Source organism: Polypterus senegalus, chromosome 6 (genome assembly GCF_016835505.1).
Source record: "Polypterus senegalus isolate Bchr_013 chromosome 6, ASM1683550v1, whole genome shotgun sequence".
NCBI lineage: Eukaryota > Metazoa > Chordata > Cladistia > Polypteriformes > Polypteridae > Polypterus > Polypterus senegalus.
This window is the reverse complement of record NC_053159.1, coordinates 10837953-10854515: the sequence shown is the minus strand read 5'-3', so window position 1 is coordinate 10854515 and position 16563 is coordinate 10837953. Positions and strand designations below refer to the sequence as shown.

Below are 16563 nucleotides of genomic sequence, written 5' to 3'. Positions count from 1 at the left end.
AGCAACTACAGAGTCCAAAGGGTAGAAGCAATCCGAGGTATCTTATGGAAAAATGAAAGCCACCTGAGGAATCGCAGATACCTGGGATGACAATTTGTCCCAATCATTATGGCACCCTGAAATGGGGGACCATGTAGAAAAAGTGGTGCGTGACTGAAATGTGTGCAAATCCAATTTAATTAAAATATTTCACCGCAATGTCTAAATTAATTGATTTGTACATTTAAACTGTGGAGCAGAGGGTAGAATCAAGAATCAATGTCCCAAACATTATGGGGGCCGCTGTACTTTAACATAAGCCTGTTATGAATTAACCAGATGGCTTACGTTTGGCAAGCTTATCAGGATCACGTCACTGTATGAAACCAGACTTTCATTGGCACATCTCTTGTTCTCATGTTGAACAATGGCAACTACAGACTCCAAAGGGTAGAAGCAAACTGAGGTATCTTATGGAAAAATGAAAGTCACCTGAGGAATCACAAACACCTGGGACGCCAACTTGTCCCAAACATGGTGGTGTCCTGAAATGGAGGGGACCGTGTTGTTTGACCGAAACGTGTGCAAATCTCCTGAAATGAAAGTCTGCAGTGTGCACTTTAATCACAATGTCTGAATGTCAGGTCGAGTCCATTTGAGCACGTTGAATGGTTTGATTTGTAATTTTAAACTGTGGAGCGGAGGAGCAAGTCAAGAAAAACGTGTCTTTGCCACAAATATTCTAGTGCCCTGAAATGGGGGGGTTTGCGTGTAGAAAAAGTGTTATTTGACCGAAATGTATGCAGATACCCTTACGTGAACGTCTTCAATGTGCACTTTAATCACAACGTCTGAATTGTCTGACTTGGAATTTTAAACTCTGGAGCAGAGAGGGGCAAATCGAGGATGAAGGGGTCTTTGTCCCAAACACTATGGAGGACACACTGTATAAACTTAAGCAAAAGTTAAATAAAAATGAATTAACTCCGGTAAAATAAATAAATATTAACAAATTGTAACGCATCAATTAATCCTACATCCAATTTTCTAACTAATTAACACCAAGCAAGAGTCTATTAGACAGTTTTGAAAAATCTTCCATTAATTGTTCCCATCGCTTTAACTGAAGAAAGCTGATATTGTCTTAACGCTAAATAACAAGATAAAGAACAAAGAGCTCCTGCATTTAATGTCAGAATTCTGCATACTGCTGTCAGCCGGCACTTCAAAAACTCGGAGTGCTCAGCTGTAAAATAAGTTCACATTATCTTCTACTTATTTAAATTTTATTTAGAAAATAGAAGACTCAGTATTTTGATTGAAGCATTCAGCTGCAATCCAAAACAATAATGCAGTTGGTTAACTCGAGGACTAATTTCAGATTTCTGTGTAGTGCATTTACTGACACTCTATTAGGGTAGCACCTTCCACCACTGAATATGAAAACTATTTCTGGTGATCTATTGTTTTGGATTTTTACTTTCTCGTATATGAAGTATAGGGAAAGTATTGTAATCGTCTACAATTTCAATGTCGCAGATTTTGATGAATCTCGACGTTTTAGACCTCCCTGACTTCGATTTACTATCTCATAGGGAAATCATTGTAATAATTCAAAAATTTCATTTTGAGATTTTGATGAATCTTGATGTTTTAGACTTCCCTGAGTCCAATTTACTTTCTCATAGGGAAACTATTGTAATCATCCAAAAATTCAATTTCGAGATTTTGATGATTCTCGACATCTTAGACCTCCCTGAGTATGATTTACTTTCTCGTAGGTAAAGTATTGTAATTGTTCAAAAATTTGATTTTGAGATTTTAATGACTCTCGACGTTTTAGACCTTCCCGACTTTCTCGTATAGTAAAGTATAGGGAAAGTATTGTTATCCTAAAAAAATTCCATTTCGAGATTTTGTTGAATCTCGACGTTTTAGACCTCCCTGAATATGATTTACTTTCTCGTAGGTAAAGTACTGTAATTGTTCAAAAATTTGATTTTGAGACTTTGATGAATCTTGATGTTTTAGACCTCCTGAATATGATTTACTTTCTCGTAGATTCTCGACATCTTAGACCTCCTGAGTATGATTTATTTCCTCGTAGGGAAACTACTGTAATCATTCAAAAATTCCATTTGAGATTTTGATTAATCTTGGCGTTTTAGACCTCCTGAATATGATTTACTTTCGTAGGTAAAGTATTGTAATTGTTCAAAAATTTGATTTTGAGATTTTAATGACTCTCGGCGTTTTAGACCTTCCGACTTTCTCGTATAGTAAAGTATAGGAAAGTATTGTTATCCTAAAAATTCCATTTGAGATTTTGTTGAATCTGCGTTTTAGACCTCCTGAATATGATTTACTTTCTCGTAGGTAAAGTATTGTAATTGTTCAAAAATTTGATTTTGAGACTTTAATGACTCTCGACATTTTAGACCTCCCTGAGTCCAATTTACTTTCTCATAGGGAAACTATTGTAATCATCCAAAATTAAATTTGAGATTTTGATGATTCTCGACATCTTAGACCTCCCTGAGTTTGATTTAGTTTCCTGTAGGGAAACTATTATAATCATCCAAAAATTCAATTTCAAGATTTTCATGAATCTTGACGTCTTAGACCTCCCTGAGTCTGATTTATTTTCGTAGGTAAAGTATTGTAATTGTTCAAAAATTTGATTTTGAGACTTTAATGACTCTCGACATTTTAGACCTCCCTGAGTCCAATTTACTTTCTCATAGAGAAAGTTTTGAAATCGTCCAAAAATTAAATTTCGAGATTTTGATGATTCTCGACATCTTAGACCTCCCTGAGTATGATTTATTTCCTCGTAGGGAAACTACTGTAATCATTCAAAAATTCCATTTCGAGATTTTGATTAATCTTGACGTTTTAGACCTTCCCGACTTTCTCGTATAGTAAAGTATAGGGAAAGTATTGTTATCCTAAAAAAATTCCATTTCGAGATTTTGTTGAATCTCGACGTTTTAGACCTCCCTGAATATGATTTACTTTCTCGTAGGTAAAGTATTGTAATTGTTCAAAAATTTGATTTTGAGACTTTAATGACTCTCGACATTTTAGACCTCCCTGAGTCCAATTTACTTTCTCATAGGGAAACTTTTGAAATCGTCCAAAAATTAAATTTCGAGATTTTGATGATTCTCGACATCTTAGACCTCCCTGAGTATGATTTACTTTCTCGTAGGTAAAGTATTGTAATTGTTCAAAAATTTGATTTTGAGACTTTAATGACTCTCGACATTTTAGACCTCCCTGAACATTTTAGTCAAAATTTCCTGAGTCCAATTTACTTTCTCATAGGAAACTATTGTAATCATCCAAAATTCAATTTGAGATTTTGATGAATCTCGATGTTTTAGACCTATGATTTACTTTCTGAGTCTGATGAATCTCGATGTTTTAGACCTCCCTGAGTCTGATTTACTTTCTCATAGAGAAAGTTTTGAAATCGCCCAAAAATTAAATTTCGAGATTTTGATGATTCTCGACATCTTAGACCTCCCTGAGTATGATTTACTTTCCTGTAGGGAAACTATTGTAATCATCCAAAAATTCAGTTTCAAGATTTTCATGAATCTTGACGTCTTAGACCTCCCTGAGTCTGATTTACTTTCTCGTAGGTAAAGTATTGTAATTGTTCAAAAATTTGATTTTGAGATTTTAATGACTCTCGACGTTTTAGACCTTCCCGACTTTCTCGTATAGTAAAGTATAGGGAAAGTATTGTTATCCTAAAAAAATTCCATTTCGAGATTTTGTTGAATCTCGACGTTTTAGACCTCCCTGAATATGATTTACTTTCTCGTAGGTAAAGTACTGTAATTGTTCAAAAATTTGATTTTGAGACTTTAATGACTCTCGACATTTTAGACCTCCCTGAGTCCAATTTACTTTCTCATAGAGAAAGTTTTGAAATCGTCCAAAAATAATTTCAAGATTTTGATGATTCTATCTTAGACCTCCTGAGTATGATTTACTTTCTCGTAGGTAAAGTATTGTAATTGTTCAAAAATTTGATTTTGAGACTTTAATGACTCTCGACATTTTAGACCTCCCTGAGTCCAATTTACTTTCTCATAGGGAAACTATTGTAATCATCCAAAAATTCAATTTCGAGATTTTGATGAATCTCGATGTTTTAGACCTCCCTGAGTATGATTTACTTTCTCGTAGGTAAAGTATTGTAATTGTTCAAAAATTTGATTTTGAGATTTTAATGACTCTCGACGTTTTAGACCTCCCTGAATATGATTTACTTTCTCGTAGGTAAAGTACTGTAATTGTTCAAAAATTTGATTTTGAGACTTTGATGAATCTTGATGTTTTAGACCTCCCTGAATCCAATTTACTTTCTCATAGGGAAACTATTGTAATCATCCAAAAATTCCATTTCGAGATTTTGATGAATCTCGATGTTTTAGACCTCCCTGAGTTTGATTTAGTTTCCTGTAGGGAAACTATTATAATCATCCAAAAATTCAATTTCAAGATTTTCATGAATCTTGACGTCTTAGACCTTCCCGACTTTCTCGTATAGTAAAGTATAGGGAAAGTATTGTTATCCTAAAAAAATTCCATTTCGAGATTTTGTTGAATCTCGACGTTTTAGACCTCCCTGAGCTTGAAAATGCCTTTTTTGGAATTATGTCTGTCTGTGTGTCTGTCTGTGTGTGTGTGTGTGTGTGTATAAAGATGATAACTTGAGTACGCTTTTACTTAGGTCAACCAAATTTTACATACAAGTATTAGGTATAAAATGTAGATTTCTATCAACTTTTGAGCTATTACCGTTAACCAGAAGTAGTATTTTACCTTTTATTCATGCAGCTGCAGAATCTGATTTATTCAACTGTCCTTTTATAATAATTGTTCAATATACGAGGTACATTCAAAAAGTTTCTGCACTTTTATATTTTCGCTGGGAGAAGTAGTAATCAGGGCCGCCTTAACAGCATTATAGGTCCCTGGGCAAAGCAGAGTACAGTCACTCAAAAAGTCACAACATACATAGATTAGCATGGGGCCCCTATGCTCATGGGACCCCCGGGCAACTGCCCAGAGTGCCCATGCGTTAGGATGACCCTGGTAATTAATGGGCATTAAAAAGTTGGTATGACGCTGGGAAAATTGCATCGCAAATGAAAGTGACTATGTAGAAAAGCGATGTCATTTATTTTTGAAATTCTTAATAAATAGAGTTAAAAAGAAGTGCAGAAACTTTCTGAATGCCCCCTGTATTAGTAATTTGATTTGCTTTGTTGTTAATGGTTCTTTAATGAACATAATATAAAAATCTAATCATTGCCTTGCGATTCACTCCTCAAATATCCACCCCCATATCTGAGTATCTAAGAAAGTCGAGGGGAGACCACTCCCGATTTTTTAAAATGTGTATCATTTCAAAAGTTGCTATGCATTTCACATGACTGGAATGATTAAGATCTCTTAACCTAAAGAATGTAAATGTTTTATTATTAAAGACCTACCTGAAGCAGTAAATCGGAAGCAGGGCGCACTCGCTGCTGGAAGAGAACGCTGAGTGTCCTGTTCTGCTGCTCCAGGTCAAAGACTCGGGTGCGCAGCTTCAGACATTCCTCTCTGAGATCCTGCAGTCCGGAAAGGCAAAGGAAAACAAAAGGAAGAATAAAACAGTGAGCGTATGTGACAAAGTGTAAGGGAAAGACACTATAGAAAGAAAATGTATTATTAGTATTATTAAAGAGCCATTTTCACATTCTCAATTTTCTGCACCTTAAATGCACAAAATGCAAATATGAGTCCCATTTGGAAACAATCATTGATTATTAGAATCTCTGTGAAGTCTCAAGGGCCATCAAAGATCAACCATTGAGCAGAAACCGCTACAAAATTGGACACCATCCTGGAAAAAAATCCCCTCCATCCCCTTCAGGAGGCCCATTTAGCCACAGGCTCATTTCGTCACGGTGAGAACTAAGACGCACCAGTGGGGATATTTTATGTTCACTGATATGAGGCAAATTCAATGCTTCCTCCTAATGCGCTCATTTTGATTGATTGATTGATTGATTGATTGGCTGTATTATACAATACAATACAATACAGTTTATTTTTTGTATAGCCCAAAATCACACAGGAAGTGCCGCAATGGGCTTTAACAGGCCCTGCCTTTTGACAGCCCCCCAGCCTTGACTCTCTGAGAAGACAAGGAAAAACTCCCAAAAAACCTTGTAGGGAAAATGGAAGAAACCTCGGAAAGGCAGTTCAAAGAGACCCTTTCCAGGTAGGTTGGGCGTGCAGTGGGTGTCAAAAGTAGGGGGTCAATACAATACAATACACAGAACAGAACAATTCCTTAAGACAGCATAATAATAAAAAATTTAGAAGTACGGTTTAACAGTAGATGATATGACATAATTAGGTTTGGATATTTTTATATCTGTCCTATGAGTCAGTATCCTTACTACAAGCACTTCAGAAGAGGTCATCCACCCGAAGCTCAACATATTCATGCATGGCCAGGACTTGGATGGGTGACCATCTAGGAAAAGCTTGGGTTGCTGCTGGCAGACATGTTGGTGTGGCCTACCCTGTGGGCCTGAATGTGGATCCCAATGCCAGCAGCGCAGCGACGGGGACACTGTACTGTAAAACCGGCGCCGTCCTTTGCATGAGACATAAAACCTGACTCTCTGTGGTCATTAGAAGATCCTTGTAAAGAGTAGGGGGGGTATCCCAATGTCCTGGCTAAATTTAGTCTGGTCATTCTGATGCCATAATCATCCCTTGTCTCAAAAAAGCAATGGATGGTGTGAACCCTGGACACGGTGGAAGCTGCTGTGGAAAAGACCCATAGGAAGGAAAAAAAATCAAAAAGGGAGATCTCCTTAATGATCGAAGGCAACAAGGAGGTCAGAAAGAAATCAAGTGGAGCCATTTTCTGTTGTCTCCTGCTTCTCAGATTTTTTTTGGTATTCTCACAGGGCAGCAGAGATCACAGCAAAGTCACACTGCGGGTTCACGTTCTCCAACAAGTGTCTTGACACTTTTTTTTTTCTTCAATTTCAATGTATTTGAATTCATTGCTCGGCAATATGAGATGCTCAGATAGATTCTTTGTGGTAATAAAATACTTTACTGTGATTACAAAGCTGTAGTCCTTGCTTCTGATCAATGCTATTAGTTGCTCTAAATTCTATTACAATGCTCCAGTTAGATCACGCTCATTCTAGAAGATAAGGGTGTCATGGTGGATTTCAAACCCTGAGGTGGTGACTTCAGATCCCACTTCTGACACCAATGTGTGGCCATGAGCAAGTCACTTCCACTGCCTGTGCTCCAACTGGCAAAAGAAAAACAACGGACTGTATCTCAGATGTTGTAAGTCATCTTGGATGAGGGTGTCAGTCCAATAATAAGCACAAAGAGTAAACCAAGACTGGAAAGAGAGCTCATAGAGCAGGCCACGCTTTCCAAACCAAATTCTCCATTTTGACTCCTTACCTCAGCTGTATCTCATGTCTCCTTTCTGACTCCTTCAGTCTAAACTGTTTTCTCTTATGGAATTTTTAAAGTTGAAGTTGATTCTTCAATGAAATATAAATGAGAATCTCTGTGAAGTCTCATGAGCCATCAAAGATCAACCATTGAGCAGCAATGGCTACAAAATTGGACGTCATCCCCTCCAGGAGGCACATTTAGCTACAGGCTCATTTCGTAACGGTGAGAGCTAAGACGAGCCAGTGTTGGGGGGTCTTTTATGTTCACTGCTATGAGGAAAATTCAATGCTTCCTCCTAATGCGCTCATTTCGATTGATTGATTGATTGATTGATTGATTGATTGGCTGTATTATCCGTCCTATGAGTCAGTATCCTTACTACAAGCACTTCAGAAGAGGTCATCCACCCGAAGCTCAACATATTCATGCATGGCCAGGACTTGGATGGGTGACCATCTAGGAAAAGCTTGGGTTGCTGCTGGCAGACATGTTGGTATGGCCTACCCTGTGGGCCTGAATGTGGATCCCAATGCCAGCAGCGCAGTGATGGGGACACTGTACTGTAAAACCGGCGCCGTCCTTTGCATGAGACATAAAACCTGACTCTCTGTGGTCATTAGAAGATCCTTGTAAAGAGTAGGGGGGGTATCCCAATGTCCTGGCTAAATTTAGTCTGGTCATTCTGATGCCATAATCATCCCTTGTCTCAAAAAAGCGATGGATGGTGTGAACCCTGGACACGGTGGAAGCTGCTGTGGAAAAGACCCATAGGAAGGAAAAAAAATCAAAAAGGGAGATCTCCTTAATGATCGAAGGCAACAAGGAGGTCAGAAAGAAATCAAGTGGAGCCATTTTCTGTTGTCTCCTGCTTCTCAGATTTTTCTTGGTATTCTCACAGGCGTCTCCTCCTCTTACACTCTAACAAGTGTCTCGACACTTTGTAATTTTTGGTTGGCATCCTTCATAAAGAGTGGGGTGTACCCCAATGTGTAGGCTCCATGGCCTAGTCACTCTGGACTCCCTAATCACCCCTCGTCTCAAACTGTCTCTCTTAATCTCACCCCTTCACCACCTAATAGCTCATGTGTGGTGAGTGGTTTGGCACAGAAATGGCTGCTGTTGGATCATCCAGGTGGATTCTGCAAATTAGTGGTGGTCTGAGTACTGAGAAAGGCACTATTATTATTATTATTATTATTATTATTATTATTATTATTATTATACCCCGCTATATCCTAACTACAGGGTCACAGGGGTCTGCTGGAGCCAATCCCAGCCAACACAGGGCGCAAGGCAGGAAACAAACCCCGGGCAGGGTGCCAGCCCACCGCAGGGCACACACACACACACCAAGCACACACCAGGGACAATTTAGGATCACCAATGCACCTAACCTGCATGTCTTTGGACTGTGGGAGGAAATCGGAGCACCCGGAGGATTATCATTATTATTGTTTTAAGGTTTTTTCCTGCTGTACGCATCTGACTTTCCCCATGACATTGCTAAAGTTTATCTAATCTAACGATGGGGTTATTCGTAGAGATGCCCACCCCTGTTAGTCAGGTTTCTCCAAGGCCAATAATCTGATTTCTCATCATGCCTGACTAAGTGGCCCGAGTTGCCTTGACAGCTGGCATATTGTAATCTTTCTAGTTAGCCAATAAACGGGGTCATTTTGCTTCACTTCTTACCACATCTACCAGGAATAAGAAATTAAATGGCATTTTAGAAATCAGGTTTCTGTAAATAACTGAATTACAGAACAGCATAAAAACGTAGTTACCGTCTGTCCACTGGTCACACCATAATGACAAAATATAATTATTATGCTCACAATGGCTCAACTGCGGTGGGCTGGTGCCCTGCCCGGGGTTTGTTTCCTGCCTTGCGCCCTGTGTTGGCTGGGATTGGCTCCAGCAGACCCATGCGACCCTGTAGTTAGGATATAGTCGGTTGGATAATGGATGGATGGAGTGGGCAAAGTCAGTCCTGGAGGGCCGCAGCAGCTGCAGGGGTTTTTGCTCCCACCCAGTTGCTTAATTCTTGCCAATAATATAATTTCATGGCTTGGTTTAGTGCTTTAGCTCTGACATGTCAGGCCATTCTCATATCCTAGATTTTCTTCCCCTTTCTAAGGATATCATCCAAATGATTTGAAGTCTTAAATGGATGAGCGATTCCCCGTCTTTCACTTTGTTCTCTTCACTTTCATTCCAAGTGTTTAATTAAAACAAATAAATGCATGATAAATACACACGGGGGGGCGACATGGTGGCACAGTGGGTAGCACTGCTGTCTCACAGTTAGGAGACCTGGGTTCACTTTCTGTGTCCTTCCTGCGTGGAGTTTGCTGTCTGCTTGGGTTTCCTCCCACAGTCCAAAGACATGCAGGTTGAGTGCATTGGCGATCCTAAATTGTCCCTAGTGTGTGCCCTGCGGTGGGCTAGGCGCCCTGCCCGGGATTTGTTCCTGCTTTGCACCCTGTGCTGGCTGGGATTGTCTCCAGCAGACCCCCCGTGACCCTGTGTTAGGATATAAGCGGGTTGGAAAAATGGCTGACTGACTGAAATACACACAGGAGAAATGCTGGTCTCCTTTGTCATTTGTATCTTATTGCTAATAAGGAGCCATTAAAAAGCAAGAATACAGTCGTTTAAGACTTCAGTAAGCAATAAGGGTTCAAAATGTTAATGAGCGAGACCACTAAGTGTTAATGAGCGAGACCACTAAGTGTTACTCGAGCAATAAGGACTTCTTATTAAGCCACTGGGTCGCAACAAAAACCTGCAGCCACTGTGGCCCTCCAGGACCGACTCTGCCCGCCCCTGTGATTAGCGTATCAGATGTTAACAACCGTTAAGTATTTAATCAACGTTCACGTAAAACATACCTTCTGAGTAAGCAGTGCCTGGACAACTTGATTTGCCACCTTAAAAGAAACCAAATAAAAAAATCAACATTTATTTAGCATAAGCAAATTTCCAATTCTAAGAAAGAAAAACAAAAACCACACAAAAGACTGGAGTCGAGGTTGGAGCAGATTCAGGGAGGATGTTTACCTGAAGATTTCAGCCTGGGCTTCAAGAGCAGTTTGTGGTTAATAAGTTTATTTAAGGCTTGCAATAAAAAGCGTAGAGTTGCTTTTATAACTGGTGGAGTGGAACAGATTACAGTGGGAAGAGGTTTCATGATGTGTAATTGTTTCTTGATCCAATATTGACAAAATGAGGCCGTTATAATGATGGCAAGCTGCTGTGGCAAAGCACTTCTATAAATTAAAATACTCGAGGCTGTGCGTGTCTGTCTGCGTGTCTGTCTGCGTGTGTGTGTGTGTCTGATCCAAACAGCATTCAGACAACACAACATAATTGACTTGATATCAGATTACGAGGCATTGATTAGCGCTTTTATTTCTTTTTTTTTTTACACCTCCAGATAAAGAAGAGCGGACGCGTTGTGATCCAGAAGGGTGATATAATTAAAAGGATTGGGATGAATGTGCGGTCTGCAGAAATACAAAACCACATCGGTCACGCTCGTTATTAAAACAATGTCACGTATTTCGAGTCCATATTAATCAGAAAGAAGAGACGACACTGTGGAGCGAAACAAGACAATTAGGACGACGATCTCAGAAAGAACAGACAATAGAATCATAAAGACAATCCATATAACGTTAGGCGTTATGCTACGCAATGTCAGGACAGGTAAAGGACACCGAGGTGACTTTTGCCATCGCATCAGGCATATTGGTAAAATGATACGTCTTGGTGCCCAGTGAACGTTATGTCAGATAAAAATACCTTCGATAAACAATGACTCAGACTAAAACGATTAATAATGGCTACCACGTGAAAGCCGGCCAGGCAAAACTGGGGCAACAGCACGCCTTTATATGAATGAGCCCAGCTTATACCACCTGTAAGTGCCCGAGGAGGAGGACGGGCATCCCTGTGCCAGGATCATTTCTTGCCCGGATGGGAAGCCAGAATAGAAGGACAGACGAGCACAGCAGTTAGAAGAGGACACAACTGCTTGCCTGGCTGGAATCATGTAAATGACGGACCAGCAGAAGTCGTAAGTCGAGTTCTGTCCCCCAAACAGCAGGTGGCAGAGGTCCTCGCGTGGCATCCCAGTTCGGACACCCGCAGGGGTACTTGAGAACTGGAGTCCGGAAAGTACAACCCTGTTGGGGGTCCCTGGGTGCCATTAGAAGGTGTTGTCGGGAGAGGATCGCTCTAATTTGCATATGAACCAGAAGTGCTTCCAAGAGGACACAGTGTGGCACCAGAAGAATTCCCGGGTCCTGCCACCTCAGATCAAGGAGTCACAGTCGGGGCAACACTCTCGGAGGAAGGAAGGAGGAAGAAAGTGTCAGAATTGTGAATTTATTTATTACTGATCAATAAACGGTGTCACACACGTGCGCACATGGAAGGTAGCTAAGGGGCTCGAAGGAAGGTAATTCCAAACCAGACCAGGGGGTGGCGAGGTGCACTGATCCTTTCTCTTTTTCCACAGCAGACACATTATGGGAAATTCCACCTGACCTCCATGACGTCACTTCCGGTCAGGAGGCCCATGACGTCACTTCCTGTCAGGAGCCCCATGACGTCACTTCCTGTCAGGAGTCCCATGACGACACTTATGGTCCAGAAGACGCCCCTTCCGGTCACAAGCCCTGATGACATCACTTCCGGTTCCGGTCACAATGACCTCACTTCCTCTGCCACACTTTAAACCTCACCAGTTAGTTCTGTTTTGGATTCGACCCTAGACATATCTGTACTAGAAATTCATCCAGTTGCAGCCAGGTAACATTATACGAGTGGCAGACCCAAATGTTTTAGTGGCTCTTGTCTCATCTTTGACCAGGTGTTTATCGAAAAGGTGTGGTGGGGAAATAAATATCTTTACTTTAAACTCAGAGTCGCGTTGGGCATTACAGCTTCTGGAGCTTGGTGGCGCCCCCTTGTGGTTACACACCATATGCACACAATAGCGCACTTTAGTCATTACTATAACAGTTCAGTTGGCTCAAAAGGGAAGTTTTCAATGACATAATGTAATAGGGGGGCGGCAGGGTGGTGCAGTGTTGGCGCTTCTGCCTCACACTAAGGAGCTCGGGGTTCACGTCTCAGGTCCTCCCTGCGTGGAATTTGTATGTCCTCCCTGTGTCTCTGTGGGTTTACCTTTGGGGAAGAAGAAGTGGTAGCCCAAGATGGAGAATCAGATGCAGGTGTAGGAGTATCATGTGACAGTTAAAGGTCAGGTTTGTAAAACAGTGATAAGACCACCAATTGTCGTATGGAGCTGAGACCTGGGCAGTTAAAGGAGCGTAAGAGAAGAAGTTAGAGGAGGCAGAAATGAGAATGTGAGAGATACAAACAAGGACAGAAGAAGGAATGAGAAAGTGGGAGAGAAAGTACAGGACAGTAGGTTGTAGAGTTTTGGAGAGGTGATGAGGAGAGACCAAGAATATGTAATGGATATGGGAGAAGAGAAAGTGAGGGAGGACAAAAGGGAGGTGGATGGATAAAGTAAAAGAAGATCTGAAGGAGAAGGGGCTTGAATGATTAGGAGGTGCAGGGCTGAGCTGAATGGAGAAGGATGATCAATCACATCGGCCCCACATAGAAATAGGAAAAGATGAAGGGGAAGAAGAAATGGTAGCCAAAGATGGAGAATCAGTTGCAGGTGTAGGAGTATCGTGTGATCAAAGAATTAAGGTGACAGTTAAAGGTCAGGTTTTTAAGACAGTGGTAAGACCACCAATGACGTATGGAGCCGAGACCTGGGCAGTGAAGGGAGTGTAAGTGAAGAAGTTAGAGGAGGCAGAAATGACAATGTGGAGATGGCTGTGCGGAGTTACAAAGAAGGACAGAAGAAGGAACGAGAAAGTAGGAGAGAAAGTACTGGACAGTAGGTTGAAGTGGTATGGTCATGTGATGAGGAGAGACCAAGAATACGTGATGGATATGGCAACGAGAAAGTGAGGGAGGATAAAGGGGAGGCGGACAGATAAAGTAAAAGAAGGTATGAAGGAGAAGGGTCTGACTGAGGAAGAGGTGCAGGACTGAGCTGAATGGAGAAGGGCGATCAATCACATCGACCGAACATAGAAGTGGGTAAAGATGAAGGTGAAAGTGTAAACATTTGTGGGTATGTGTTTTTTATTTTATTTTATTTTCTATTACTAATTGTCCACTAAAGCAACGACAGGAGAATTTTAGGAAAAAAAAATGCGCAGCAAAAACTAAGACAGCACAGCCCATTGATACTTTGCAGCCCTTCTTCATCAGGTGCTGGTGTGTCTTCAGCTAGAGTGGACAAATGGATGAAAAGAAGAGAAGAAGTAAAATAAAACAGTAAATAAACGGGCTGCATTACGATAATAGCAAGTGCTGTTTCTGAGGCTACTCAAAGAGTCAAATTGATTTAAACTGCTGTCGTACTCTCTGTTCGCACGAAAAACACCATTAGCATTACAATGAAAGAAGAATAAAGAGCGGAGAGAGTTTACTGCTGCAATTAAACACTTCCTTCCCCATTTCCAGTATTTAGTGGGTGCGCGGTGTGTGATTACACGGTGCACGGTTCACTTTCGTAAGAAATATGGTAAAGGTGTGCCACTTGGCTTTGTGTTCATTGTTTAATTTTCTTGTTAGGCATTTGCTTCATTAATTTTTTAAGTAGTTTTCAATTAACACACGGGTGTAAATAGCAATTAATCAGCCAGAATAACGGGCAACATGGCAACTAAAATAAATCAAAAAATAAACAGAATAGTAAGAAGCAAGCTGAGACAGGTAAAAAAAAACCTGAAAACTGTGAAAATTAAACATTTACTTAGCTGTTTAAAAACAAAATACATGCTGTAGTCTAATTTGGGAAAACTTCAGTACAAGATACAACCGAACAATCTAATACATTAGGAAATAACTGAGCAATTTTATACTCTATATACATATAATACCTATCTATCTATCTATCTATCTATCTATCTATCTATCTATCTATCTATCTATCTATCTATTATATAGTGCCTTTCATATCTATCTATCTATCTATCTATCTAATCCTGCCAACTATGTTAAAATTAATATTTATCTATCTAATCCTGCCAACTATGTTAAAATTAATATCTATCTATCTATCTATCTATCTATCTATCTATCTATCTAATCCTGCCAAATACACTAAAATTAATATCTAAATATCTATCATAGAGTGCCTTTCAAGTCTATCTATCTATTACATAGTGCCATTTGCATCTATCTATCTATCTATCTTATCCTGCCAACTACGCTTAAATTAATATCTATCTATCTATCTTATCCTGCCAACTACGCTTAAATTAATATCTATCTATCTATCTATCTATCTAATCCTGCCAACTATACTAAAATTAATATCTATCCTGTGTCTGTGTATCATTGACTCCACCCAGTTGCTATGTCTCTGTTATCCAACAGATGGTGCATCACAAACATTAGCACTGTTTTTATGAATTCCTTAACAAATGGTAAAAAAAAATCAGATGTGCCATCTGTTGGAATGATAAAGGCAACGCATTTTATTACTACATAGAATACAAAATAAATTTCAAAAGAAGGTGCACTGTAAATGTTAATGCTGAGGTCAACGTTGATTATTTTGAGTTCAATTTGTCTTAGATGATATTCACAGCTAGTATACTGTATATATATATATATATATATATATATATATATATATATATATATATATATATATATATATATATATATATATATATAGTCACATACACACTTGTAATCGTTTCTGCTGTCCTAATGTTAACCATAAGAGGAATCACACCAGGCTGAGTTTGGTTGGAGAAGTGGGGAGTGTAGGATTTTTTCAATATTGTACTGATTGTATGTTTGACTTAACTGTGCTTTACAGTTCATGATTTGTTCTTTAATAAAAAAAAAAAAACGCAAAACAACAGAAAAATGTAAAGCCATCACTCCTTCAAAGCTAATTGTCTTTCTATGGACCAGAGAAGGCTGCTCCATGATACGGCCCTCCAGTTGTGCTGAAGGTGTGACCTGCCGGGCAGTGGTGTGCCTTCATGTACGGGACACACACACACACACACACACATGTCTATATAGAAGATGAGGTGCTCTAGACGGGTGTTTACAGTTTTGAGGCACTAAAAACATTTCTTATGGGACTTACCTCATCAAGACAACGTTCATACTGCTCTCTTTGGGTCTCGTTTTCCATTGCAAGGGCTGAGTTTTCTGCCTAAAAAACAAAATGTAAAGCAAAACAAAAGTAAATAAAAGAATGGGATTCCAACTGTGAAAATAAGATATCTAAGTGTGCAGTACATCACCGTTAATAGTTAGTCATTGTGATAAGATTTTTTAACCCACTAAATCCAGACCAGGGTCACGGTGGTGGGCTGGAGCCTGTCCCAGCTAGCATAGGGCACAAGGCAGGAATAAACCCTGGATGGGACGCCAGTGCAGCGCAGCGCAGGGCAAACACAAACCACACGCCTCACCTGAATGTCCTTGGACTGTGGTGGCAGGATAACCGAAGCCCCCAGAGGTAAACCTACACAGACACGGGGAGAACATGCAGATTCCACTCAGGGTGGAACCTGGGACGTGAACCCCGGTCTGCTTAGTGCAAAGTCAGAAGTGTTAAAACTTTACCACTATGCCACCCCTCTATTACATTACATTAGTGAAAAATCCCATTGGGCCAATTTAACATCACCAGTCCACCTAACTGCATGTCTTTGGACAGTGGAAGGAAACCAGAGCCCCCAGAAGTAAATGAGACATGGGAAGAACATGCAAACTCCACACAGGAAGGACCAGGGATGTGAACCTGGTCTGGTCTGCGTACTGCAAGGCAGCAGTGCCATCACCGTGCCACCCCTTGCTCTCTCTATATATTCAGCTTTATGTTTCTATTGGCTGGGCCTATTCTGAAAGCTGTAAACTCAGGGAAGGAGCCAACACTTAAATGAAATGGCAGATCATCAAAGGCCACAGCTGGGCACACAGCCACACTGGGGAGACGCAGAGCTGCCAGTC

General features: G+C 40.3%; 1 protein-coding gene across 9 annotated transcripts in view; it reads right to left on the bottom strand.

The window, feature by feature from the left end:
- LOC120530784 (nck-associated protein 5-like) overlaps nucleotides 1-16563 on the bottom strand; it is a 746735-nt gene that overhangs the window by 238680 nt on the left and 491492 nt on the right. For all 9 annotated transcript variants that reach the window (XM_039755382.1, XM_039755389.1, XM_039755381.1 and 6 more), the window contains 3 exons: nucleotides 15692-15760; nucleotides 10377-10415; nucleotides 5493-5612 (listed from right to left, as the gene is read on the bottom strand). In XM_039755382.1, the coding sequence (XP_039611316.1) occupies nucleotides 5493-5612; nucleotides 10377-10415; nucleotides 15692-15760 (228 nt within the window). The remainder of the gene's footprint in view (nucleotides 1-5492; nucleotides 5613-10376; nucleotides 10416-15691; nucleotides 15761-16563) is intronic.